Below are 27,125 nucleotides of genomic sequence, written 5' to 3' on the forward strand. Positions count from 1 at the left end.
AAAAAGAAGAAACCGTTTTATTGAAGTAATGCGGGAGAGATTTAGAAAAACATACCTAGAACTCCCTGGATAAGGAAACACAGTATCAAAATAGGCCAGTTAGTACAACAAAACAAATCCTCTCCAGTAAGTTTCAAGTAATGCAATCATAAAAGAATTTGGCTAAAAAGTAACTCTTTACTCTGAGATGTTTTCTGTAATAGTCCTCTAAGAAACTAAAGGAAAGCAGCAGCAGATCTGTTTTACTACAGACACATATTTAGTAAATATATTAAGGGTATTTCTATATAAAACCTGCCCTGCACATCCATCACTGTCTGGAGCCTCCACGGGGCCTCTTCAATCCTACAAGACTCTGCCCAAAAAGGGAGAAAATAAAAGGAGATAAACACAAGTGTAGTGTAAAAAAAGGAGCCCAGGGCCTGGAGGGGCAGCTGGGGGAGCCCAAACAGCACAAAGCAGGGAACTCTGACTTCAGCCCTCATTTTTCAGGAACATGGAGGGGAAGTTTGGCTTTTCTGCATCAGAATGCCGCATTCCCCCTTGGTGGTTATCAGCAAAGGCTTTTAAAAAGCAGACTGAGGTCAGCACTCACTGGTGCTCAATTTAAACAGCCCTGTTCCTTAACAGGCTCATTTTTCAAAGACTTCCCTTGAACAGTAACAAATTTCATGGTTTGTTTTTTTTTTCTTTTCATAAAACTTCCTTATGGAAACCATCCTTCAGTTAAAAACGAAGCCTTGTTTCATGGGGAGATTCCAGCAATTAAAATTTCTCCTTCCATTAATCCTCACTACTGACATCTCCCCCATCAATAAGATTAAAGCACATCATTTACAGTTCAGACTTCCATGAGCTGGTGTTTGAAAATGCAGTACGTGAGCTGCTCAGTCCCAGCCTGAGGAGGAATGAAATTGTGCAGCAGCAGGACATGGCACTGCTGCTCCCCAAACCAGGCCACTCCAGCCTGCAGGAGTCAGGATTGAAGCATTCAGGGACACTCTGGGGGCAGGGAGTGTTAGTGTTTGGATGGAAAACCTGATTTTTTTAAGTCTTGTAGAGGCAAAGGCACTAAATCTTAAGCTTATATATTAAATAAAGGCTGTAACTTGGCCAGCCAAGTTACAAGAGACAGCAAAACACCTTCCTGTGCGTGTCACAGCACATCCTGCTCAGCCAGCGTGACAAATGAGCCACTTTCTCTTAATCATTAAGGGACATCCACAGCTACAACACTCAGCCACACTGCTCTGCACAGTTTATTTTTAAGCATCCCATAAGAGTTCAAGTTCAAGGATCAACTGAAGCTTCTGGGTATAGGTCCTGCTTTAACAAGTGGTCAATCAGACATTAAAACAATTTAACCTCTATGTCATCATTTTGACAGTTTTAAAAGATGTTCTAAACCTTTTATCCACCTCATGATAAAAGCACCAGGCCTGAGATGCCACAGCCCCGGTTTAATGTTTGATAGGAGAAAATGCTTCAGCTTTGAGCGCTGTTTGGCGTTGGGAGGCTGTGAGTGCAGCTTTACCAGCACCACCAATTCAGTATCAGCACGAGGGCCCTGCAGTTCTCACTCCCCAGCCCAGCAGCACTCAGCACACCAGGCCCTGCCTCATGCGGATGATCTGCAGCAGGGCAGCCTGCACATCTTCATCCATGTGACCCTGCGGGAGCAAACACCCATCACAAACACCGAAACCCCCGTGAGCATCACCCTCCCTCCCAGGGGACCCTGCAGCCTCACCTGGACAGCGCTGAGCAGGTGTGTCCTGTACACTGCCACCACCTCCTGGTGCTGCCGCGCGGCGTCCTGCGGGAGGCAGCAGGGACACGGGTGAGCTCCGAACACCTTCAGCCTCTGCTCCCTCCCCTCCCAGCCCTGTGCTCCTGGGCTTGGGCACTGCCACACCAGCCACAGCTGAATTTACAGGTTTAACTTTTATCCCTTCCACTAATCAAGGAAAAAAAAGTGACTGCTCTTCTGCTGGGAGAATAATCACTGAATATCCTGAGCTGGAAAGGGCCATCAGAGCCCAGCTCCTGGCCCACTGTGGTGGTGGTTGAGAGTCTGGTCAGAAAGAAAGTCAGATAAATTTTCCCAGACATTCCTGTGGGAAGTTTTGAGAAAACTCAGATAAAGAATTAAAACAATCCCACAACTAGTATTCTGAACTTGTAAGATGTTTACAAGTGTTGTTCCTAATTAACCAACAGTGTAAGGAGTGTTAATTGAACATCAATCAAGTCCAAGCTTCTCAGATCTATCTATAAAAAGAATGTGAGTCTAATAAACTCAGCTTTTACCTTCTAGAAACATCAGTCATGTTGCTTCATTCAGCCATCCTCAATACAACAGTGACAGCCCTGCACACTGCCTTCATCACCAGCATCAGCTATTGGGTTAAAACCACCCTTTTTAGAACACTTTGCCTCATAAGAATCAGCCCTGCAAATACTCTGATAGATGTATTTGTGAATCTGAGCAGGAGCAGAACTCACTTTGCCCAGTCACAGCTTTAATAATGAGCTTCACTGAGGTAAAGTGTGCACAAAATCCCAACACTCAGGATATGTCCTCTGCTCTGTCAGTGCTTCATGACAAACAACACACCCAGGGCTTGCAGGCAGAGGAACACAACTCAAAGCCATTAAGAAATTACCACCTCAGCCTTCCAAGGTGAGAAAAAAATATATGGTTGTAAGAAATGGCTAAAGCTGAGCCTGCATTCAGAAATGGTCTTGGCAGGATTACAGCACAGTATCACATAAGCACAAATTCTCCCACTCTGCTTATATCCCTTTTATCTGGAGAAGCTGTCAAGTGTTGCAACTCAAATTGAAGAGGAAAGCAGAAAAAAAAAAATGTACAGAGAAGCAGAACTCAGGGGCAAAGGCCCAAGCAAACAACGGATGGTGTGCTTGTGAAGTGTGAGGCTGCAGTCCCACCCCCTGCTCCAGCGGGCACATCCACATTTCCCTGTTTACACAGGGAATTAAGCAATGCTACTGCACGTCAGACAACACCTTGTGTGAGCACTTACAGCCAGCTGCTGCTGGAGTGTTTTCACTTGGCTCTGGAGCAGTTCCACCTGCTGGTTGTGCCTCTTGGAGGGGATCCCAGTGGTGTATGTCAGCTGGGACAAGCCGTTGAGAGCCTGCTTTAACCGCTCCACGTCGTTCAGCAGCTCTGTTATCTTTAAATAAAAAAAAAACCCACAGAAAATGCCATTTAAGGATGTCTCACTGCAGACTGCTCTTTAACATTCTTTCAAGTCTGATGAAGCCCAGCAAGCACTGAAGGGTCTTTGTCCCAGCTTGCAGAGAGGACTTTGCTTTGCTGACATGCTGGTTGCCATTGTGCTCCCTGGCACTGGGGTGTGGCAGGTACAGTGACATAAGAGACTGAAAAAAGGGAGGATCTAAGGACATTCCAGGTCTGACTTCTAGGAAGAACAGTGAACCTTTAGAAGGCCAGCCAGAGATGCCCAACAAACATAGCTCCAGAGGAAGCAGGAGCTGATATCCTCAAAAGTCTGAAGCTTTAACAGAATTTAAACACTACACAATGTCCAGAACATATAAGGGACTGGAAAAACTTTGCATGATGTAAAATGAGGACTTCAGCTGCTGTGGGCCAGCCCTGGGTTCCTAGTGCTCAGCACAAAGCGGTGCTGGAGCACCTCAGGAGCTGAATATTGAGCTGAGAGCATCAGGAGCACGAACCCCAGATCTCACCTTGTTGTCCTTGGCTTCCACCTGCTTTGCAGACTCCTGGATCCTCTTCTGCAGGTCAATGATGGTTGTCAGCGATTTGTCACACCTCTCCTTCTGGTCCTTGATCTCCTGCTCGATGCTGCAGCTCCTGAGCTGGAGCAGCTCCTTCTCATCCTTGAGGGACAGCTCGCTCCTCCTGGCCTGCAGGGCCTCCTCGCAGGCCTGCTCGTACTTGTGGCTCATGCTGGCCAGGTGGCCGGCCATGCTGCTCACCTGGGCCTCCAGGGCAGCCTTCATGGAGCTGTACTCTGCCACGGCCACCACCTCCTGGCTCTGCAGCTCCGCCAGGGCCTGCTGGCTCTGCCGCAGCTCCTCCCGCAGCCTCAGCATCTCCTGGCTCTTGGCCTGCGTTTCCGCCTCCTTTTCCTCCAGGCCGCGCTTGATGGCCGCCATTTCTCCCTCCAGCCCTTCCTTCAGCTGGGTGTACTCCACCAGGGGCACCGAGGACTCCCTCAGCCGGGCCAGCTCCTGCTGCAGCTCCCCGACTCTGAGCGTTTCCTTGTGGTACCTCTCCTCCTTGCTGCTCAGGGCCTGCCGCAGCTCCTCCACGGTGCGGCCCAGAGCCTCCCTCAGCGCCTGCAGCCGCTCCGCCGGCACCTCGTGATCCGCGGCTCCCTCCTGCTGCCCCTCCTGCCCCGCGTGCTTCCTCAGCAGGGCCCTCAGCTGCTGCCTCAGCTCCTCCATGCTGCTGGCACACAGCCTCTCCAGCTGGTGGGACTTCTCTGCCAGCACGTAGTTGTGCTGCAGGTCGTGCTGGATGGACAGGAGCCCGCTCCGGAGCTGCTCGCTCTCCTCTCTGCACCTCTGCGCCTCCTGCTCGCTGCCCCTGCACCTCTGCTGCTGCTCCTGCAGCTGTGCCCGCAGCTCCTGCACCGTGCCCTGCAGGCTCTGCTCCCTGTCCTCAAAGGAGGCCACCGGGGTGTACTTGGACTTGATGCACTCTTGGATTGTGTCCAGTTCCTTCTTCTGGGCTTCAATTTCTGCGTGCAACTGTAAGATTTCATCTTGCCCCCTCTGGTGCTCAGCCCTAACGGCAGCGTTGCTCTCCTGCAGCTCTTGCACGCTTTTATTTAAAGTATTTACCGTGGCTTCGTGATCCTTTAAACTGATATACTCCGTTTTTAATTGGGTCTGTAAGAGTTTCACCTTGTTTTTTAAAGCTCCGTTTTCTTCGTTTACCCTCAGGAACTCCTGCTTTATCTCTCCAATTTTGCCCTTCAGGTCTGACAGCTCCCCGTTGGTCTTTTCCAGGGTGCTGTTGAGGACAGTTTTAACCTCCTCGTGCGTGGTGGCCAGCACGTACTGATCCCTCAGGGTCTCTCTCAAGCCCGTGTTCTCAGCCACCAGTTTGCCCACTTTTGCCTGCTCCTCATCATATTTCTTCTGAAGCTCAGCAAGCTGCTTCTCAAGCTCAGTCCCATTAGATTTTAAAGCTTCCAGCTCTTTCTTGTGCTGCTCCGGAGACAGGTACACAGCTTGCAAGTGGCTGATATTCTCATTTAAGTTGTTCTTCTCTGCCAGCAACTTTTCAGCTTCTGCTTTGCTTTCATTGTACTTCTTTGTTATTTCAAAAAGCTTTTTTGTCAGGTCACCCACAGCCAGATCGTTTGCTTTCTTCAACTCCTCATGAATTTTTAAAGGCACATTCTGGCTTTTAATTTCAGTTTTTAGCATTTGGACTTGCTGTTTCAGCACCTTGTTATCAGCCTGCAATCTTTCAAGTTCCTTCTGCAGAGTCTCATTCTTCTGTGATAGCTCAGAAATTGCCTTCCCCAGCTCCTCTTCCCTCTGCTCAAACCCACTCCTCATCTGCTCGTGCTCCTCTGCCTTCACATGCTGTGCCAGCTGAGCTCTCTGGCTCTCAGACTCCCTCTGTAACAGCACCAGCTCTGCCTGCAGCTTCTCCCGCTCCCCCTCCACCTCTGCTAACCTCCTTGCCTTCTCCTTCACCTCGTTTGACAGCAGACCCTTCACCTTCTCCAACTGCTCTGCGCTCACGGACTGGGCCAGCTTGGCCGCCGTCTCCCTGAGCTGCCCTTCCAACTCCGTGACATTCCTGCCCCTTTCATCTCGCTCCATCTCCACCTTCACCAGCTCCTTCTGCAACCTCTTGTTTTCCTCCACCAGCCTGCCCTCGTCCCTCCGGAACTCTGCCACCAGCAGCTCGTTCTGCTTGATCTGGTTCCTCAGTTTCCCCACCTCGGCAGAGGCTCCCTCGTACTTGGCCTTCATCTCCTTGAGCTGCTCCTTCAGCTCCTCCGTCGCCTTGCCGCTCCCCGAGGCCACCTCGCTGGCCAGGTGCTCCTTGAGGGCCAGGAAGTGGCTCTGCATCTGCTTCACCTTGCCCTCGGAGTCGAACATCCTCTTCTGCACGTCCTTCAGGGCGTCCTCCAGCTGCCTGACCTGCCTGTCGGACTCTGCCTTGCTCCTCTCGCACTCTGACACCAGGGCTCTGCACTCGGCGCCCTTCAGGGCCAGCTCCCTCTGCAGCTTGCTGATCTCCTCCTTGGCTGCCCCAAAGCTGCTCCTCAGGCTCTCCAGCTCCTTCTTCAAAGCCTCCTTCTCGGAGCTGGGCGGCTGGCTAGGCAGGGACAGCTCCAGGGGCCTCAGCATGGACCGGGACTGAGGGCAAATTGGCACAAAAAATGGAAGTTCGCAACTCTGACAGGTCATGTACATGTGTTTATTACTTATTAGTTACTATGGGAACTGCCATTATTTAGAGTATGGGAACTGCCATTACTTAAGAGTATGGGAACTGCCATTACTTAAGAGTATGGGAACTGACACTATTTAAGGTATGGAAACTGACACTATTTAAGGTATGGAAACTGACACTATTTAAGGTATGGAAACTGTCTAAAATCCAGTTGATCTGAGCATCACTAGTTCAAGACATTTTTTTTTCTTTTATTTTTTAGGTTAAGTTATTCTTGCCCCTATTAGAGAACAGGTATTTCAGCCTTTAAGAGCAAAAATCTCAAATACAGCTCTGCATTACTGCTCCCCAATCATGGAATGATTTGGGTTGGAAGGGACCTTAAATCCCACCCAGTGCCACCCCTGCCATGGCAGGGACCCTTCCCCTGTCCCAGGCTGCTCCAAGCCCTGTCCCTGGCCTGGGGCATTTCCAGGGATCCAGGGGCAGCCACAGCTGCTCTGGGAATTCCAGCCCAGCCCCTCCCCAGCCTCCCAGGGAACAATTCCTTCCCACTATCCCATCTAAACCCAGAGGGGCAGGTATAATGCATTGTTTCCACTTCCTCTGTTCTGCATTCATGTTTAATCACTCATCTGCTAGAACAAATTTAATTTATTAAGATATTGCTCCCATCCCTCAAGTGCGTGAAAATAATTTTATAAGGAATCAGAGCAGAGTGCCATGGCTAACAGACCCTTCTTGCTGAGAGGGCTGAGGAGTGCAGTCACTTGGAATTCTAGAAGGGTTTGGGTTGGAAAGGACCTTAAAGCCCATCTCAATCCACCCTAAAGAGACTGCTAGACCTTGTTTGTACCCAAATTGTTGCTTTAAAAGGCTGATAACTATCAAACAGAATTGTCAGGGAATTATTACATAGCATGCAGGAAAATGAAATAATCTGTATATTCTATTATTTTATTATAATAATATTATTATAATATTATAATATATTAATAAATTAGAAAAATATGATGGAGATGAGTCCCCAGTTTACAGAGTGACTGTGTAAAACACATTTAGGAGGGCTCAGGACAGCTCTCCCAGCATTTCCAGCCTGTCACAGACAGGACTCTAGAGGGCACCCGCAGTAAAAAATAAACACAGAAAAGCAAGAATTCCCCAAAACCGTGTGCTCAGAAGCAATGCTCAGTAAACACACTTTTATAAGCACATTTAGCTTTCCCAGCACGACTATCTCAGAGTTCCTTCCAGTGGTAAAATATTTATTACCTGGGATTCCACTGCAAATGCTTGGCCTTGTTTAAGTAATAAATCTTCTTTTCCTGGATTTTGAAAGCAAACAGTGTTTAGCTCTGGTTAAAAACAGGAACACAATCACAAGAACACTGATTTTCCTGCCCAGCTCTATTCTGGTCACTGGGGTCACGCCAGGCTGAAGGCCGGTGTTTAAGCACTTGTTATTAAAACAACTTCTACTTAATTAATCCCCACGGGAAGCCTGGCCAAAGCCCTCCAAAGGAGGAGGACAGAAGTGGTTTGCCAGGCTGGTTCTGTCCTGCAGAAGGGGCAGGGCTGGCAGCGTGCCCAGCTCATGGCTGCACCAGCCATAGCGACCCCAGCAGGGAGAGCATCCCCTGCCCTCCCCACTCCTGCAGGCAGCCAAACCCTCCAAATGCCGTTGAATCTGTCAAGAGCCCTCGTGCTACACAGGGCAGGGCAGGCCTGCAGCTGGGCTGGAGGCAGGAGGCTGGGAAAGGGCTCGTTCCTCACACAGGTGGGAGCTCAGGTGCTGTGCTGAAGGCAGAGCTGCTCCGCTCCAGCTCTGACAATGCCACAGCTGCAGCCCCCAGCCAGGGCTGGGCACGAGGCCTGCCTGCATTTCAGACCAGCAGGAAGAGATGACCAAAAATCCCCTTTCATCCCTGTATTCCAACACCCCGTCATGCACAGCAAGCTTTAACAACTAACTGCACTCACTGTTTCCAAAGTTACCTCCAGACCCCGCAGAGTCGCCCTAAAATCAAAGGGCAAGAAACAAAAGTAAGGCTCAAAATTCATTTCACATTTCTTGTCTATGTTAAACTAGGGTGAAGGGGCAGGGAAAGCTTTTGCAATGAGATAACCATTCAGCACTTTCAGCAATTTAACATGCTGAAGTACTTCCTACTGTAAATACCAATTGCTATATCCCATTTCAAATCACTCAACATACTTCATAATACTTGAGTTTAGCTTTGAGAGCTTCAATAGTCCTTAAACTTTCTTCCTGCTGCTTTTCCTTGGTAGTCAGGATTTTCTTCAACTCATCTTTCTGAAAGAGAAGGAGTGCCACATAGCCAAAGCCACAAGAATGGACAGGGTTGTAAGACCTCAATTTGAAGAGTTTAGACAGAACTTCAACCAAGATCAGCACCAAAAGAATCCCTAATTTTTGCTTCTGGAGTTCTTCAAGACTGCTCCTTTACAGGAGGAGTCTTGAGGAATGAGTCAAGAATATGCACCAACATAACCTGCTGCTGTTTAATTAATTCATATTTGTTAGTCTTGCATTACTAAAAGTCACTACAGAGATGCTTAATATTATCAATGTGCTCAATATCCTAAGTGAGCATTAAAGGAGCCATGGGAAGGACAATTATTTGTAGTTACAGAAATGCTGTGCAGCTGCATAAGCTGATCCATAGCAGTAGATGCCTCACTTGGCATTTTTAGGTAGCTTTTAAGTAGTGTATTTACAACTGCAGAGGAAATAGAAGAGAGAGCTGCTTCCCCTGCTCCCCAGTGCTGTTACACCTGCAGGTGACACATCCTACCTCATTCTCAAGATCATCTGCAAACATTTGCTCCTGCAAAAATGACAAAAAATCCCCCCCCAAATAATTTTTTTAATGATGTTTAAGGGGCTCACACACAGTTCATCCGCTGACAAATCTACCCCAGCTTCTAACGCTGCCCTTCCAGTTTCCATCCAGCTGTATTGCTCTGTTTCCTATTTCTCTAGCCAGGAGTTAGGGGTGTCTGACAGAGCAATGTCTGAGAACTGGAATATCTCCTGTTTTCCACCTCAGACACTACTGAGGCAGCCAAGTGCAGCTTTTCAGAAGAAGTTTGCTGATTTGGGGAAATGGCTATTAAGAAGCTCATTTTATAAAGGCAATGCTTTAAACAGGAGTTCAGAAAAGCCACTGACTGCACTAAGAAATATTCTACCCATGGGCTACATTTAGGAGAAGCTGCATAAATGTACCTCTACAAAAATACAGCAAAGGAACAGCCTCCACAAAGCAAAAAACCAACCAAAAATCCTCTTTGTATTTTCTTTCTACAGGTCACACTTAGACCTCCAAAAGGAGGGAAATTTTTTTAAGATCAACATTTCAAATTTGGGTGAGAAACTTCTGTTGGAAACCTTTGGCGTTGTTTTCTTGCCGATTGAAGAATTTTTTCTCTTGCTTGCACTTGCAGTAACAGCTGGAAAATCAGCTGATGACAAAGCCCTGCCACTCACCACCTACATTTAATGGAAAGATGAAGCTCAGCTCCAAACTGCAGCACTCCAGAGCAGCCCATGGCTCAGCTGCACTGGGGGGCAGAGCCACAGATGCTGCTGCCCAAATTTCTGGGTGTCAGGCAAGGACGTGGCACCAGCCCCCTCACAACTGTGGTGTCACTACAAGACCAGAGGCTTTTCCAGCAGACAATGGGGACACACACTGCAGTGATTCCCAGGAAAGCAGATCCTAACCCCATGGGCCTGCCTGTCAGCCCCAGGTGGCTGTCCCAGCTTTCCAAGCCTTGCTTTACCTCAGTGAGCTGCAGCTGTAGCCCACTGATTCTGTCCAGCAGCATCCTCTGCTCCTCCTGCACTTCCCTCATGCGATCCTTCAAATCTTGGTTTTCCAGCTCCAAGTCCTTGAAAGTAAAATATGGCATTTAGAAACAAAAATTGAGATCTCCCCACACTACACAGACATTGGGAAAGGTAAAGACTCTGAGCCAGCAGATTGAACAGCTACTGAGCACTTTGAGCCCTACCCAGCCTTTTGAAAGCTGCAATGACAAGGGAATGAGAAGGGAAAATTAATGCTGGTTAGTGGAACAATTATGACACAGATTATTTTTAGTATGACACAAACATACATCTCTCGAGACTGATTTTACTGCAGAGGCAGAAGGTTAAGAGGTAGGAAAGGTTAAGACAGGGACACTTCCAACTATTTATTACCCAAAAAAGGTGCAGTTTTTTCCTGAAAAAAGTTTACAGCTCCTCTGCATAATTGCCACATCATGCAATTAGGTTTGAAGCAAGCAGCAGTACATGACCTTTGCTGATGGATCATCAGGGCTCACTCCAGCAGCCCAGCCTGCCTTGGTGCCTGTGGCTCCTTATCCCATTGGGAACCCCCAGGGGCTCCCTGCCCACCCACCTGAGAGCTGGGCTCCTCCTGTGCCTCCTTGGGAACCCACAGGGTGCTCCCTGCCTACCCACCTGAGAGCTGGGCTCCTTCTGTGCCTCCTTATCCCATTGGGAACCCACAGGGTGCTCCCTGCCCACCCACCTGAGAGCTGGGCTCCTTCTGTGCCTCCTTATCCCATTGGGAACCCACAGGGTGCTCCCTGCCCACCCACCTGAGAGCTGGGCTCCTCCTGTGCCTCCTTATCCCATTGGGAACCCCCAGGGGCTCCCTGCCCACCCACCTGAGAGCTGGGCTCCTTCTGCAGCAGCTGCAGCTCCTCCTGTGCTCCACAGCCCCGGCCCCACTTCTGGGCCACGCTGCAGACCTGTCAGGGCAGCAGGGGAACATTCCTTCAGATCCCTGTGCCATCCCACCTCCCCAGTTCCCACTGGGACAGGGGCCACCCCGGCCTCAGCCCCCCACAAACGATCCCCCTCAACCCCTCAGTGACACATGGCTTCACCAAGTACCTTTTGCTCAGCCTGCCCTCTCTTGATGCTGTCTCTTCCTAAAAAGGCACCACAGAAACGGGGAGTTACAAAAGGCATTTAGTTCAGATCCGTGCAACAACGTGACACATTCAGCTAATTCCATCCCCTTCCACCCTGGGAGGGCGTTTCAAAAAATAGCTCACCACACCCCCAACTAATCAAACATGGAAACATCCACAAGGTTTCCTATAAAATAAAGGCTATTTATTGCTATAAATAAGGGTAAATAACTCCCACGATCAATACTGTTAAGCCCTCAAGGCATCAGAGCCTGCAACCCTCTAAAAGCTTTGCTAAAACCACACAACCCCAAAACTGCCCTTCCCCTCCCAAACAGGCAGATCATAACCTTTGTGGTCAAAGCACCACAGCTGCCCTCCCAACCAGCCCCAGGAGCCACGGGAGCACGGACACAATCCCACCCCCAGGAAGGGGCTGAAGGTTCCTCCTACCTCTGCTGGAGTCCTCAACGGCAGCTTTTATTAAAGCCAAAATGTCAATATTGTCCCCAATCCTGGCATAGTAAGCACAGTCATGGCCAAGGCCATCAGTCAACCCAACATCAGCACCATTCCTGAGCAACACCTCCACGGCATCCTTGCAGCCATATTCACAGCCTAACATTAGGGCAGTCCTGGCATGGGAGAGAGAGGGGTTGAGAGATCTGGGACCCCACAGAGCATCACTCACAGAGCCAACCCTGGTACAAGCACGTCTGATCACAGGAACCTCAGCCAGGGCACCTTCCCTCTGCCCACAGAGGAAACGGACACTCAGCAATGCTTAAATATTTGTGCAAAAGCAAACAACCCCACCATAACAACAGCATTTCTATAAAACCAGCACAGACTCGCTGCCTTTGAAAGCCACCCAGTGTCTGGAGAACTGCCATGACTCTGGTTTCCTCTACCAGATACAAATCAACAGACACAACAAACACCAGGCAAGGAGTTCAGACAAGGTTTGGAGAGGGGGGTACCTGGGAGCCCTGGCAGAGCTCCCCCAAACACTCCCCCTGTAGCTGCGGGACGTGCAGTGTGAGTAGCCAGGCTTTGTCCCACGGCAGCCTCATGTCAAGGAGGAACTCTCCAAGAAATCACTGGCAAAAGCAGCAGCTACAAACAGAACCCAGGAATAAACAGCTCAAGGTCCCTTGGGAGCTCCAGTGGACTCAGGACTTCTTGCCAGAGCACCACTTCTGCCATGGCCCTTGTGCACATTGATCCCAAGGGCTGCTTGGGACAGAAAAACCCTTTAAAGAACCAAGTGCAGGTTCCCTGCTGGCAAGAACAAGCCTGGGAATATTTTGGATGCCAGCAGGAGCAGGAAAAAAGGCCAGGTGTTCAATTGGCAGATCCACTTGTGAACTGACTCCCAGGTTCTCCTCCCCCAGACTGAGCACACATCCCTTCTGCCAAGGGCAGCCTTCCCCCAGTGCCAGCCATTCTGCCAAGGGGCAGCCTCCCCCCAGGTGCCAGCAGGAGCCCAGCAGTGCCCTGCAGGCCTTACCTGCTCTGCTTGTCCCTGGCATTGACGTCGGCGCCCCTGTCTATGAGCAGCTGGCACACGGCGGGGCGGCACATCTGGGTGGCCAGCACCAGCGGTGTCCTCCCGTCCTGGGGGACACAGGGGACAGCGTGAGGCCAGGGAGGAGGCACAGGGGGGCAGCGGGGAGGAGCAGGAGGAGGGGGAGGCAGCCCCTTACCCCGTCCTTGGAGTTGACGGCGGCGCCGTGGTCGCAGAGCAGCTGGATGCTGGCGGAGCAGTCGGACATGGCTGGGGACAGAGCAGGACAGAGAGGTGACAGGGGCAGGGAGGGGACCTGTGCTGTGACAGCAGCCTGGGGAGGGCCCACGCACAGCCCTGGGGGTGTGTTTCACCAAAACCCCCATGGCTGGGCTGAAGGGTGACCGGGCTGCAGGGCTCAGCTCTCACACCACCCACAGCAATCGGACACTGCTGCGCAGCACAGGGAGGCTGCAGGAAAACACACACAGCATCAAACACTGCTGTGCCACACACTGCAGCACAGGGAGGATGCAGAAAAACCAGAGCAAAGGCTCTTCACCCACCCCCAGCACTGCCCTAAAACTCTGCTCGTGATGCTTGAACATTCTACCCAACTTCACCTCTGTCGCAGACATCTTTTCATGAAAAATCCTTTCTTTAGGATTTCTCCTCCTGAGAAGCTGAGGTGCCTCAGGAACACAATGTAAACAGTGATTATCTGCTGCTGTGGAATGCAACAGGTGCATCTGTGATTGGTCTCATGTGGTTGTTTCTAATTAATGGCCAATCACAGTCATCAGGCTTCGGCTCTCTGTCCGAGCCACAAACCTTTGTGATTATTCCTTTCTATTCTTAGCCTAGCTAGCCTTCTGATGAGAACCTTTTCTTCTAGTCTTTTACTATAGTTTTAATGCAATATATATAATAAAATAATAAATCAACCTTCTGAAACATGGAGTCAGACCCTCGTGTCTTCCCTCAACATAAGACCCCTGTGAACACGGTCACACACCTCAAACCTCCAAGCTCTGTAACATTGTTTTATATTGTCATGACATTTGTCCTCAATAATGAACTGAACAATCTCTCCTTCTACAGCCACCAAAATTAAAAGAGAAGGATTCAGCCCATCTGGAAGTAAATGCATTAATTAAATCTTTGTTTCCATACAGTTACCAGCAAAGGAAAGCCCTTCACCTGCATCATGAAGAGCAGTTCTTCCCTGGAGATCCACATTCTCTGTTGGACAATTGTACTGTTAAAATAAATAATCCCAGTTATCAATCAGAATCCAGGCTGCATTTACAACATCAGGTGTTTGAGCTTTAAATTAAAGCAATAAAACGTGATTTAAGTAAAAAATATGCACAAGAATTGCACAATTCATTGGACTTCTCACAGATAATGAGCCTTTATATCTGCATGGAGGCATGCATCAATTAAAAGTTTAAAAGAACCCATTCAAAATAAAAAAAAAAAATCAAATGATCATACACTGACCAGGAATAAATGAAGAAAAAATAAACATCACACAAACCTAAGACAACCCTCAAATGCTGTTTCATTATTGAGAGTTTGTGCCTATAAATGCCACAATGTTTGAAGCAAACACTACTCTGGAGCAGCCAATATTGCTGTTTCTAAACATACAGGGAACAGAAGCCTTTTAATGACACTCAGCCCCACCTTCCTCAAGAACCACAAACTATAACTTGATTTGACAGTTTATGAAAAGATTAAAAAAAAAGGTTTATTTTCTTTATTTTAGCCCTCTTTCGGTTCCAACCTGGAATTTAACATGAAAAGGTCTTCCCCCATGACTCTTATTCTTAAAAAACAATCTGATTGGTTAAGAAAGAAATCCCATATCCCAGTTTTGAAGCAGTGCATGTAAAGCCACCTTTCCCCCCTCAATACAAGAGCTGTGAGAGACAAGCTGTATTTTCAGTACCTGCAGGAGCTTCTGCAAGCACAAAGCATGGCCATACTTGGCAGCCAAGTGCAGGGCGTTTCTGCCTGAAAACAGAGAACAGCAGCTCAGGTTTGGGTCAGAGAATTCCTGAGGAGTATTCCCAGCATTTTAGATCCAACAGTCCCTGTGTGCCAGTCCCTGCAGATCTGTGCTGAGACATCTCCTCTCTACACCTCACTTTGTTACAGTTCCTTTGTGAAATTCATCTTGAAATACTGCATCTGACTCCACACAAGGATTTAAAAAATCAACTCTCCCATAAGAGGAGGAGGCCAAGTTATCTCTGTAAATTTTCTTGTTCTCAGCTTCATATTAAACCTAATAAATTCTGAGTAACAACCTGAAAATTAGCAGCTGTTTTTGACTGTCACTTCCATAAGACCTTCCACAAACTCTGCTACCACTCAAGGAAATCTGGAAGGTTCTGAGCTCCTGAGGCTCAGCTGGGCACACAAACACCTCCCACAGCATTCCACTGGATCCTCACCTCGAGTTCATTCAGAACTGCTCTTACCCTGTTGTTCTCACCCAGAAATGCTGATCTCACCAGCGAGTCTGGAGCACATTATAAACACAATTATAACAGCACAAACCCACATTCCTTAAGTTCTGCTGCATTCACGAATTCCATGACAGGCCAGTTTCCTCCAGACCAGCAACCAACCACACAAATAATTTGGTTTTTACCAGCTTCAGAAAGAAGGAGGAGCTATCCTGTGGTCCAGCTGAACTTTATTTCAGGATGAAACTCAGCTGGAAGCATTTTCAGGGCCTGTGAGGAACCCACCTGCAGCATCAGTGGCTGTGATATCAACTCCGTGCACCAGGATGGTGTTCAAGCAATCCAGGTTTCCCTTTGATGCTACAACATGGAATCTAAAAAAAAAAAAAGAGAAAAGACCTTGCTTAGGCACAGCTGGTTTGTACACAAAAATGGCAATATTGGGCAGGAAAGCCAAAGCAGCAGGGAAGTGCTGCAGGGGCCAGCTCTGGACAGCATCCAGAGTTAAGGGTTCTGCAAACCTTACTCCAAGGAACAAGGCAAATTTCCTGAGAAACAATCGTTATTTACCTGGATCAGTGAACCAGGTGAAATACCAGGGGGGTTTCAGTTTCCCTCTAACACTCAAACCTGGCAAGAGCAAGTGTTTAAACACTCATGTCCACTCAACTGAAGATTGTTTGGGAGTTTCCCTTTGCAGCCAGCTGGGCTCCAGCTTGGTGGAGCTAGGTTTAGATGAGGCGTTACACAGATTTCTGTACCCAAGAAGGTTTCTGGAGCAGCAGGAGGATGATTTCCATACTCTAGAGCGGGAGGATGGTTTTCAGCAGCCCCCAGCAGCATTCCCAATCTCAGGAAGTCACTTACGCGGATCTCCCCTCCACGTCCAGCTTGGTGGGACTGACCCCCTTCTTGGCCAGGATGGATGAAACCTTCTCCACATCGCCCCTCTCAGCTGCCTTCATTAGCCTGTCATCGTACTTGCTCCAGTCTGGGTTCAGCTGGGGGACAGAAGCACACATGGGAGTTTATGGAGCACCAGGAGCCACCGGGGCTGAGCCACAACAAAATCCAAAACTGGTTTACAAACAGTGCTGCACCCACCAGGGTGTTTGGAGCTATTTGTGCAACAGCCCTGTCACTGTTGTTGGCACTGAACAACGTGCAGAGCTCTGGGACACCCTGGTTAAATCACTTTAGTCCTAAAGAAGACCTTTAGGATCAAATTTCTTTGGTTTTCCTCATTCTGTTTCAGTTTGTCATATTCCGACAACAAATGGATGCACTAAAAATACACTCCAGGACATGGCTTTTCCTGCCTGTGCCAGACTGTTCAGTGGGTCAGAAATTAGCTAAGTGTGATGCTCAAGGGAAGGACAGCTACTGACTGAGCTGCAGAAGGAAGAAATTCAAAGCTGATAGCGGGGAATTGCCTGCAGTTCCCAAAGCACTGTGGAGGGCAGAGAGATCCCAAGCCAGTTATAAACAGACCACCACCACCCAGCCCCAGACAGCCCTCACCCCCCACTCCTCTCTTATTTACTTCAAACTCAGAATTTCAGGCCCCAGGCCAAGCCTCCCATCCCAAAATGCAGAGCTTGCTCTCTTCCCTGCCAAGCCGTCCCTCTGGATGGCTCAGGGCTTTTCAGGATCCTGCTCTGGGACAGAAACCTCACATCCATGCTGGACACTGATGGCTGGATATCCAAGGAGCTTTTAAGGGAAGAACAAGGCTTCCAGAGCAGTATTTTACTCAAAACAGGAGTGTAACATTCAAATCTAACTCTGCACAGCAAAAGGATTTGCTGGTAAGGGTGAGACACAAGCAGCCTGCAGGTGCATGAAGTTACTTCTCAGTGTGGGTCAGAAATTCCTCACAACATGAAGAACATTAAACCAGGAAACCCAAGCCCAGGGTTTAAGTAAAAGAGGAGACACAAAAAAGAACAACCCCAAAAATCCACTGCCACCACCTGCAGTGATTTGTAAAAGGGAGCTGCACTCGTGATCAGAGCAGACAGAGGGGATCCCATCAATCCACACAAATATCTCCAAGGGGTGTCAGAAGATGATTCCACACTGTTCAGTGGTACCCAGGACAAGAAGCAATGGCCAAAAACTAAACCACAAGAATTTCCACCTCAACGTGAGGAAGAAGTTCTTTCCCCAGAGGGGGCAGAGCTGGATTCTCCCTCTGGAGCCATCCCCACCCCAGCTGGCCACGTTCTGTGTCACCTGCCCCAGGTGAGCCTGCCTGTGCAGGGGGCTGGCCTGGAGCATCCCCAGAGGGCCCTTCCAGCCATAACAACTCTGGGTGATAATCTTCATCTGCTTTCCCACAATAAACAAGATTACTGTAATCACCAAGGCTTAGCCGCAGCTAACCCAGTCCAGCCCTGCTAGAAGTGACAGGAGTAATAAAAATAGAGCACTAATGAAATTAGCAGCAGGGCTGCCGGGCTGAGGTGCAGCACTGACTCATCAGTCAATTAACACATCCATTAGCCTGAGAGCCAAGGCAGCCTGGCCCGAGAAGGCACTGCTCTGGTGACATCACCAGTGCCATGTCCAGCATGGACAGGCTGCCCTGCAAAGCCACCTCCTCATGCAAGGCTCAGCTTTTCATGCCAAATACCCTGGGGACTGTACACACACAGCATCACAGCCTGTGCTCCCGAAATTCTCCTGGTGCCTTCCCATCCCTACAGGACAGAGACCACACCTTGGGTGCTCATTCTCACTGGGGTGGGATTGCTGGGTTGATACCTGCCAGCACAACTCACCGAAATGGACAGCAAGCCCTCCCAAATCCTCCCCAGCCAGTCCCTGCTCCCATTTTATAAAAGTTCTGATTAACAGAAGCATTACTTAAAAAAACCCAACACTTCAGTCATTTGTACCCATGGCCTATGGCGCACTAAGTTTAAAAGGGGATGAAGAGACAGGACACAGGGAATCATCCAGAGGGCAGGGATGGATGGGAGATTGGGCAGGAATTCCTGGCTGTGAGGGTGGGCAGGCCCTGGCACAGGTGCCCAGAGCAGCTGTGGCTGCCCCTGCATCCCTGGCAGTGCCCAAGGCCAGGCTGGACATGGGAGCAGCCTGGGATGGTGGGAGGTGTCCCTGCCATGGCAGGTTGTGGAATGGGATGAGCTTTAGGATCCTTTCCAACCCAAACCATTCCACGATTAAATCATTATATATTTAACAAACACATTTCACATTCAGGGAGATTCCTCACAGGAGGAGTTGCTAAGGAGATACAACACTCATCAATTAAACAGAACTACTACACCCCATTTGCACAATCAAACCTTTCACATTTTTTCAGTAATTTTTGCAAATTCCTGCCGGGATATGAAACCCCAGCTAGAGCTCCCAGATACCTACTGTGTCCCTGGCTGCACAGGAGAACCAACAAATCATGCTGAACTCGAGGTGCCAGGAGCCACCAGCCCGGTCACATCTGCCCCGGCTCACGGCGAGGAACCGCTGCCCTGCGCCGCCCGCGGCTCCTCCTGCTCCATCCTCACTTAGCTCGGCTCCCCGAGGGTGCTCTCCCCATCCTCAGCATCATCCTCAGCCTTCATCACTCTGAGGAGCGCGCGGCCGTGCTGCCCAGAGCCGCGCTCGGTGCCGGACAGATGGACGGACAGACGGCGCTCAGGGAAATACTGCCCGGACCCAGGAGCTGTAAACAACACGCAGGCAGCCTCACCAGCCCGATCTATTTTCTGATAAGGCACTACTTGATAGGCAGGCGATAGAAAGCAATAGCTATTAATACATTCCCGGCGTGCCCGCGCCCTGAGTCACGGTGCTGCAGTGAGCTCAGGGGCCAGGCACGTCCCAGCCCCGCAGACAGGCGGGCCAGCACTCCTTGGAAAGGACAACCACGCTCCTCGTCACGCCACGGGCACCCACAGCACTAATAACGCAGCAGCACCGAAATACTCCCCGCAGTAATTCCTTCCCCGCTCTGCCGCAACCAGACTCGGGCTCGGGCTTCAGACAGCCACAACCGCCGAGCAGATGGAATGCGTGATCCTATTTTGACAGAAATGTAACCCATTTTAAATTAGAAAACACACATGCCTCCGCTTAAAAAAAAAAATCTCCTTTTGCAGCGCTGAAACCCTTTCTGAATAAAACCTGGTTTCAGCTTACTGCTGCTGCCAGTCTGTCTCCCAACATGTGAAACGAGAGGAGTCACAGAGGCTGTGAAAACATTAAACAGACAGCACAATGATTAACAGGAGGGAGATGGAGAATCCCCTTTCACAAGTTTTAAATTTAAATGGAGAGCTCCCAAGTGCCATATTTAGAGGAGTAGGTCAACAAGACAAGCAATGCACTGTTTTGTCTGCAGGAGAGAAACCTGGTCCAGGGCCAGGAAAGCCACTTACACTCACCCTGGAGGACACACTCCAGAGGCTGCAAATAACCTCATAAATGGATCTTCTCAGCAGAGAATTCTAAAATCAATCGCTCAGATTTGGGCAAATTCTCTCTTTGCCATAAGTTGTGAGCTGTCCCCTCATCCCCTGTGTGAGCACCAGCCTTTGCCCCACAGCACCAACATTCCCCAAAGAATGTTCCAGCATCTCTCTGCAATTAGCATCCACGTGACAAAGCCACTCCAAAACAGTGCAGTGACTGTGTTGTCTTCTGACCACAACCAAGTCTGTCTCCTCAAGCTAAAAATGGGTATTTTTGGGGGGAGAATAAATACACCACCCAAGTGGCTGCAACAGAAAAGCCCCACTTGACCAAAATCAGTTTGGTGAGAAATGCAGGTAAGACTGTGGCTTCCAGGTGTTCATCCCAAAGGTTTTCCTTGTCTCCATCTCATCTGCCTGCAAACATCCCTCGTGTCTCATGAGCTGCACTCATGCTTGCCCATGGCAAGGGGTGGGATGAGCTCTAAGGTCACCTAACCCAGCTCAGAAATACCTGCTGTAACTCAAAGCAGCTCCTAAGCCCTTCCCAGCGAGCTGGGATAAAGCTGTGAAAGCGAGCCCAGCTCCTGCCACCACGGGGCCAGGCTGATCCTGTCCCCAGCACAGCCCAGCGGGGACACAGCCCGGTAATGCCATCAGTGGGTGACATAAGCACATGGGAGAGCAGAGAGCTCTGGGGACACTGCCAGCACAGCACAGCTCACACACACTCAGCAGCCCTTCACAGAACCCCAGGAGCAGCTGGAAGGGATTCAAATCCCATCCCATCCCAGCCCTGCCATGGCAGGGACACCTCCCACTGCCCCAGGTGCTCCCAGCCCAATGTCCAACCTGGCCTGGGATCCAGAGCACCTCACTCCCTCCCAATGAGGAATTTCCCCCCAGAATCCAACCCAAACCAGCCCTTTCAGAGCCACGGCAGCTCACACGTCCCCCAGGCCCCACACTTTGAGTGCCTGCTCTTTCTCCAGAGGGCAGAGTTCATTTGTCATCAAGCCTACATGGGGACAGACACACCCTGCCCTTTAAATGGCACAAAGTGACAAAGGCTTTTGAAGTACACTGACAGAATGAAAGGGTAAGTTAGATTAGAAAACTGGTTTTTAAAAATATTCCCCAGGTGCAGCTTCCCCTGCAGCGCAAGGGCACTTCACTAAACCCATCTCTCCTGAAGAATTTGGCTCACCTGTCTGAAAAAATACTGCACATACTGGGTTAAACCCCACTGGGGCAAGCAGAAACGGCATTTTTTGTATTTTACAATCAGATCTCACTTCCCAGGACACGTCTGTCCCCACGTGTAAAGGCTTTGGAGCACCAGACTGCAGGAGTGGGATGTGGGTTTAGTCTGTGCAAGGGAAAACCAGACACAGCCTGAACACAGGGCTCTTGTTTCACCCTGCACCTTCCCACAGGCAGCACTTTGTGTTACAGCCTCATTCACCAAAAATCCCCCAGAATAAAAAAGCCATTCAATGCCACAAAGTGGGCCAGGCTCAGCTCAAAATGGGATAAGAATCAGCAGTTCCCTTAGGCCTGCTCTGGTTTGGTATCGTGCTGAAAACACTCCTGTCAGAAACTCACCTAAACAGCTGTGCCTGGTGTGCTTAAATGGAACTGCAGCCTGTCATCAATGCAGGTAACAGTGTCCCAGCAAACAGCTTAAAGCAGGCAACTACATCTCCTCAGAAACATCCCTGATTTTACCCTGTTCTGAAGGTAGTTTCCTCCCAAGTCAGCATATCCTGTCAAGATCTATCTATTAAGAATCAAGAAAGTTCAAATTGACTTCTAGGTCAAAAAATCCTCTCAAAATGAAACTTCCCGCTGCAAGGAGTGAGAGATCCCCCACAGCAGTGCCAGTTTCTCTCTTCCAGGCTGTGCCAGGGGAAAATCCACCAGCAGCAGCCAACAAGAGCTCATGGGCTACCCTGGAAGTGCCAAAGGATTCTGCCTACAACCCCTGCAGGAGGCAAAGCCGACTCAAAGAACTAAAAACAGCCCCAGTTTTGTTCTCAAACAGCTTTCCCATATCTCACGGCCAACACAAAACTCAGAGAGCTTTCCTGATAAAACAGCCTGAGAGTGCCAGCCTTGAGGCACAGCCTGGACAGCAGCAGAAGTGGGCAGAGCTGCTGGGGCCCTGCATCTCCCAGCTCTGCTGAGGACATCCCTGGTTACCCGGGGCCAGACTCACACCCCAGGAACATCACACCTGGGTAACGGGGAGCCCTGCCAGCCCAGCTTCACCCCACGGCAGAAATATTTCCCCTTTAAACAGGAGCAGGGGCAGAGTCCAGCTGCCAGCAGGAGCAGCACAGCTCCTGCCTGCCCAGGGCTCCATCAGCTGCAACTTCTGAGCTCTCAGGCAAGGCCCCATTGATCTGTGTGCTGCCATTTATTAAAGCATCAGGAGATGTCAGGGCGATAAACCTGACATGAGTAAAGCACACAGGGACCAGAGCACCAAACCCCAGCCATGGTCAGCCAGCACTAAAGCGTCAGGAGATGTCAGGGTGATGAAAGCTGGTGTGAGCGCTGCAGCCGGGACCAGCCCTGAGCACACGGGGAAGGAAGGGAGCACCAAACCCCAGTGAGTGGTGCAAACAGGATCAGCCTCAGGTGCCCCAGCATGTGCTTGCTAGCATTAATATTTAAATACTGACAAAGTACTCCATAAGTTGCTTCTACACAAAAGGTCATGTGAACTCCAAGCAGATAAGCAGAGTGCTTAACTGTGTAATTATGTCTGCACATCAGCTCAGGATACTGAACTCCCAGGCCTGCACTGAACCTGCACTCTTTTAAATATTTTTAATTGCTACATTCCAAAGCGATAAAGCATTAACTCTCCTTTCTACGGAGCCTGAAAATTACACTGCACCTGTAAACAGGCTGCACCACAAAGCTTCTGCTGCACCACAAATTGCCAGTTGTGTTTCTTCAGCTTCACCCCACAAACAAGCTCTAATTCCACTTAACTAAACGCAAATGAATCACAGACAGATTTTTTTTCCAAGAACAAACACATTAGCACGAGCCTGAATAAAGCTTCCTGGAACCAAACTTGCTCCGAGGAACAACCCCAGCCAGGCCAGGAATGACACTGGAATGTTACAGTGCAGTGGCTGCTTGAGGATGCCACGGCAAAGTCACCTCAGGGAGGGGGGACAGGACAGAACTGCTCCAGCCAGAGCAGCAGCAGCAGCACTGGAAAATTCTGCTGATGGGTCAGGGCACCGAGATCAGCCTGGCTGACAAACTGCTCTGTGCCCTTGCACAGGGCACAGTCAGGACACAGTGCCACAGAATTCTTGTGCGTGTACAAACTCTCGTGTGCCCCCAGCAGCACCAGGCTCTTCTTCTGTGAAAAACCCTTTAAAGGGTTAAAATCAGGTTATCAAACACCTGGTTTTCATGTCACCCCTTTGGTTACTAATGTGCATTTGTCAGCACACTGGGGCTGTAAATCTCTGCTAACACTGATGCTGCTGCACAGCCAGCAAGAGGTGCTGCTGATGAATTAGCAAACCCCAGCAGCATCCGTCACTGCCATGACAAAGGGTCAGCCCAGAGCAGGAGGAGGTACCTGCCCTCTCTGCTGCTGACAGGCCAGGAGCAGGTGTTCCATGCGCACTGGGTCACCCACAGAGCCCCACTCCTCCTCTCCCAGAGGAAAACTCAGCCACTCAACAGAGCTGGCAGCACCCACGGGGAAAGGAGTGTTGACACAGCCTTGAACAAGCTCAGCTGTCACTGACTCCCGAGCTTGTTCAGAGATTCGTTTAATAATCACAGCTCATTATACCAGGGCAAGTGCTCAGGTGTCCCTTTGTTCCTTGCACAATGCTTTCTGCTAATTATACGGCAGCTTTGGTTTCTCTTAATTAAACAAAACGCAGCACCACTTTTCCCAGGGGAGAGGGGATTGGTAGGAGTTTTCACATGGTTTTGTAGCTGCTCATCCCCATCACCCCCCCCAGGTGATCCCCATCACCTCCCCCAGGTGAGGGCCATCAGCAGGTGATCCCCATCACCCCTTCCAGGTGATCCCCATCACCTCCTGCACCTGATCCCCAGCACCCCCTCCAGGTGAGGCCCCTGAACCGTGGGGATCCCACTCCTGGGGCTGCAGCTCCAGCTCTGCTCACAGCACCACCAGGAACCCCACTGGTGGTTTCCCAGTAACTCCAGGTGCCCCTTCCCTGAATTCCAGGCCCAGCTGAGGGGATAACACACCTGAGACCGAGCAGAGCCCTGCCCAGCTGTTCCCCCAGAGTTACAGCAATAAGCAGGTGCCTTTCCCCTGCAGAGGCCACTGTCAGAACTCTGAAGGTCCATTTGCTAAGGTCAGACCCAGAGAAAACAAGTTTTTTTGCAGAACAATGAACCAACCCTTCCCCAATCGCCTTCTCAAGAGAGACCAAGCAGCGAGTATCTCACAGGTACGGACACAACTCCCAGCTCTGCTGAAGAACACATTTCCTTATCTCAATCCAGGTCCCAGACACACATTTATGGTGTCAGGATGTACTCTGCAATCTCAGAGGCACGGGCAGTGGGAGCTGCTGTGGTCCCAGTGGGATTGAGGACATTAATTAAGATCTTTCCTGTAAATGCTGGTGGATGAGGCACCTCCCCTGACCTTCACACCCCACAGAAACCCACACACAACTTTCCAGCCTGCCCTCCTGCTAATGCCAGGCATTTGTCTCACTATGCAGAGCACTGAACAGGCTGCTCAGATGATTTTCCAAGCACCAGCAGCACCAGCTGGAGCTGGCAAAACCAGGTAACTCCACTTTCAGGTTCTGGATAACTGTGGAACTGGTAATAACTAACACGGTTTTTACTTTCTGCTGCTTTTTGTGGCTTCCCTCCAGCACAAATCAGTAACAAAGCCAATCCCATCAGAAGGCACGTCACTACCACCTTCACCTGGAGGAAAACTCACCAAAGCAGGAGGAAAACTCCCCAAAGCAGGAGGAAAACTCCCCAAAGCAGGAGGAAAACTCCCCAAAGCAGGAGGAAAACTCCCCAAAGCAGGAGGAAAACTCCCCAAAGCAGGAGGAAAACTCCCCAAAGCAGGAGGAAAACTCCCCAAAGCAGGAGGAAAACTCCCCAAAGCAGGAGGAAAACTCCCCAAAGCAGGCTGGATTAGGTTTCTCTGCCCCCCGCAGGACACAGGTTGGTGAGGAGAGGAGAGAGGGATGAGGTTTCCCAAACAGGCAGCCCTTGTGCACTCCTTTCACCAGGATCTCTGAAGCTGCCGCTGGCAGGGATCCCACCCTCTGCCCCTCCTTCCAGCAGAACAGAGACCGGCTTCATCCCAAACACCCACCGGGATGGCTCTGTCCCCCACAGAGAACATTAAAAGTCGCTATTTGATGAGATGCTGGAGTGATCACACAACCAAGCTAACAGGGGAAGTAAGTTTACTATGCACAAAAAATCCCTGTTTTTACAGGATCTTGCTGAAAGGAATTTCCCTGCACGTATTTCAGAGTAACTTCAGCTCTCAAAGGTATTGAGACTGCTCAAACCTCCTCTGAAGAGAGGGTTTATTGGAAGTGAAAAATCTCCATGTCTACTCAAAACCAAACACAGGTGCTGCCAGGCTTTGTTTGAATGTAATTACCGGGCTAATTTGAGAATAACAAACAGCTCTAAAGTACAGGACAGCTAATGAACACGGAGCAGTGCCAGCCCACGCATGACAAATCCTCATAACAGGCTCATGAATCACTGTGGAGCCTGGGAGCTGTCATCAGCCAGGGCAGCACCCCAGAGCAGCTCCAGGTAACATCCTCAGAGCAGGATTTCAGAGATGGCCAGGCACCATCCTCAGAGCAGGATTTCAGAGATGGCCAGGCACCATCCTCAGAGCAGGATTTCAGAGATGGCCAGGCACCATCCTCAGAGCAGGATTTCAGAAATGGCCAGGTATCATCCTCAGAGCAGGATTTCAGAGATGGCCAGGCACCATCCTCAGAGCAGGATGTCGGAGATGGCCAGGCACCATCCTCAGAGCAGGATGTCGGAGATAGCCAGGCACCATCCTCAGAGCAGGATGTAGGAGATGGCCAGGCACCATCCTCAGAGCAGGATGTAGGAGATGGCCAGGCACCATCCTCAGAGCAGGATTTTGGAGATAGCCACTATCTCAAAGGACTGCTGATAAAATCCAGCGCCTGGCATTCACCTCCCTGTGCCGCTATTCCCCGCAGCCAGCGGTGAGTTCAGCAGAGGAGCACAGGCACAGCTCGGGATGGCGAAGCATTCACTAACAGGCACAATTAACGATAATTTACCGCGCCAACAGCTTCCAAACGCGGCTTTCTCCAGTTACAAAAAACCTCCTCCCTGAACTAAAGTCATCCGCGGGGATGAATGAAGTGAAAATAAAGGCCGACAAAGCCGGTTAAAGGCAGCTAAAACCGGCCTGAATTTTGGAAGCCGGACAGAAGGGGCAGAGAACTGCACCATAAAACAGAGGTGCATTTCCAGAGGTTCTGCCTGGTTCAGCCCGGCATTCCAGAGGGGATGAGCGGCATCCACAGCCGCGTGCTCACCAGCTCCCTGCCCACTTTCCGAGCAATTCCTGCATCAGGAGCGCTCCGGTTTCACATCAATCCCTAGCGCGGAACCCGCTCCTGCCCGTGCCCCGCGCACGGACCGAGCGGCCCCGCGGCGGCTCCGCACCGGCTCCCCAAGGTTTGGGGAAAAACGGCGTTAACGTGTGCGGGAGCCGGGACACGGCGGAGGGGCACGGGGAACCTGTGGGGTCAGCCGGAGCGAGAGGCGGCTCGGGGCCGCTCAGTCCCGCTCCTCCAGCCCCGAGCACCGTCCCGAGCTCGGATCCCGGGCTCTGCTTACCGCAGCTCCCCGAGCTCTCCGCTCCCCGCCGAGTCCCCGTTCCCGGGGGAGCCGGGATCCTCCGTGCTCTGCGCCCCGAGAACCGGACCCTCCGTTCCCCGCCCGTCCAAACACCGGGACCTCCGAGCTCTGCGCCCCGAGAGCCAGACCCTCCATTCTCCGCCCCTCAAAACGCCGGGACCCCCGAGCTCTGCCGCACCCCAGGACACCGGACCTCCCCGTGCTCTGCCCCGCCGGGATCTCCGTGCCCTGCCGCACCACGGGACCCCCCAGCCAGTCGGGGGCCGTGCCCCGGCACCCACCGCGCTGCCCCCGATGACCGCTTCGTGCTTCTTCAGCCGGGACTTGAGGCTCTTCATGGCGCGGCCGCGGGCGGGGGGCGCGCACCGCACCGGCCCCGTCGCGCTCCCGCCGCC

At 50.6% G+C, this 27,125-nt stretch overlaps 1 protein-coding gene across 4 annotated transcripts; it reads right to left on the minus strand.

Moving 5' to 3' along the window:
• Window positions 1-27,125, minus strand: UACA (uveal autoantigen with coiled-coil domains and ankyrin repeats). Of its 4 annotated transcripts, none has more exons than XM_058811478.1 (19): window positions 27,012-27,125; window positions 16,241-16,374; window positions 15,659-15,747; window positions 14,851-14,915; window positions 14,097-14,154; window positions 13,096-13,166; window positions 12,900-13,006; window positions 11,843-12,024; window positions 11,370-11,407; window positions 11,141-11,224; window positions 10,247-10,354; window positions 9,256-9,288; window positions 8,655-8,753; window positions 8,435-8,456; window positions 7,712-7,764; window positions 3,742-6,402; window positions 3,048-3,200; window positions 1,751-1,816; window positions 1-1,670 (listed from the first exon to the last, which is right to left on the minus strand). In XM_058811478.1, the coding sequence occupies exons 1-19, from the start codon at window positions 27,066-27,068 to the stop codon at window positions 1,599-1,601; spliced, it is 4,152 nt and encodes a 1,383-aa protein (XP_058667461.1). In that variant the 5' UTR covers window positions 27,069-27,125; the 3' UTR covers window positions 1-1,598. The 4 variants fall into 4 exon arrangements, with proteins under 4 accessions (XP_058667461.1, XP_058667460.1, XP_058667462.1 ...); XM_058811477.1 differs by having other exon boundaries at window positions 8,420-8,456; XM_058811479.1 differs by lacking the exon at window positions 9,256-9,288 and having other exon boundaries at window positions 8,420-8,456.

This window comes from Ammospiza caudacuta, chromosome 10 (genome assembly GCF_027887145.1).
Source record: "Ammospiza caudacuta isolate bAmmCau1 chromosome 10, bAmmCau1.pri, whole genome shotgun sequence".
Lineage (NCBI taxonomy): Eukaryota > Metazoa > Chordata > Aves > Passeriformes > Passerellidae > Ammospiza > Ammospiza caudacuta.

Coding starts and splice junctions, on each gene's coding strand:
- UACA (XM_058811477.1), bottom strand. CDS start 27,068: ATGAAGAGCCTCAAGTCCCGGCTGAAGAAGCACGAAGCGGTCATCGGG. Junction 13,167..14,096: donor AACTGCTCTTCATGATGCAG/GTGAAGGGCTTT, acceptor CTCTGTCCCCAG/CCATGTCCGACTGCTCCGCC. Junction 7,765..8,419: donor TGGAGGTAACTTTGGAAACA/GTGAGTGCAGTT, acceptor TTCAAAATCCAG/GAAAAGAAGATTTATTACTT.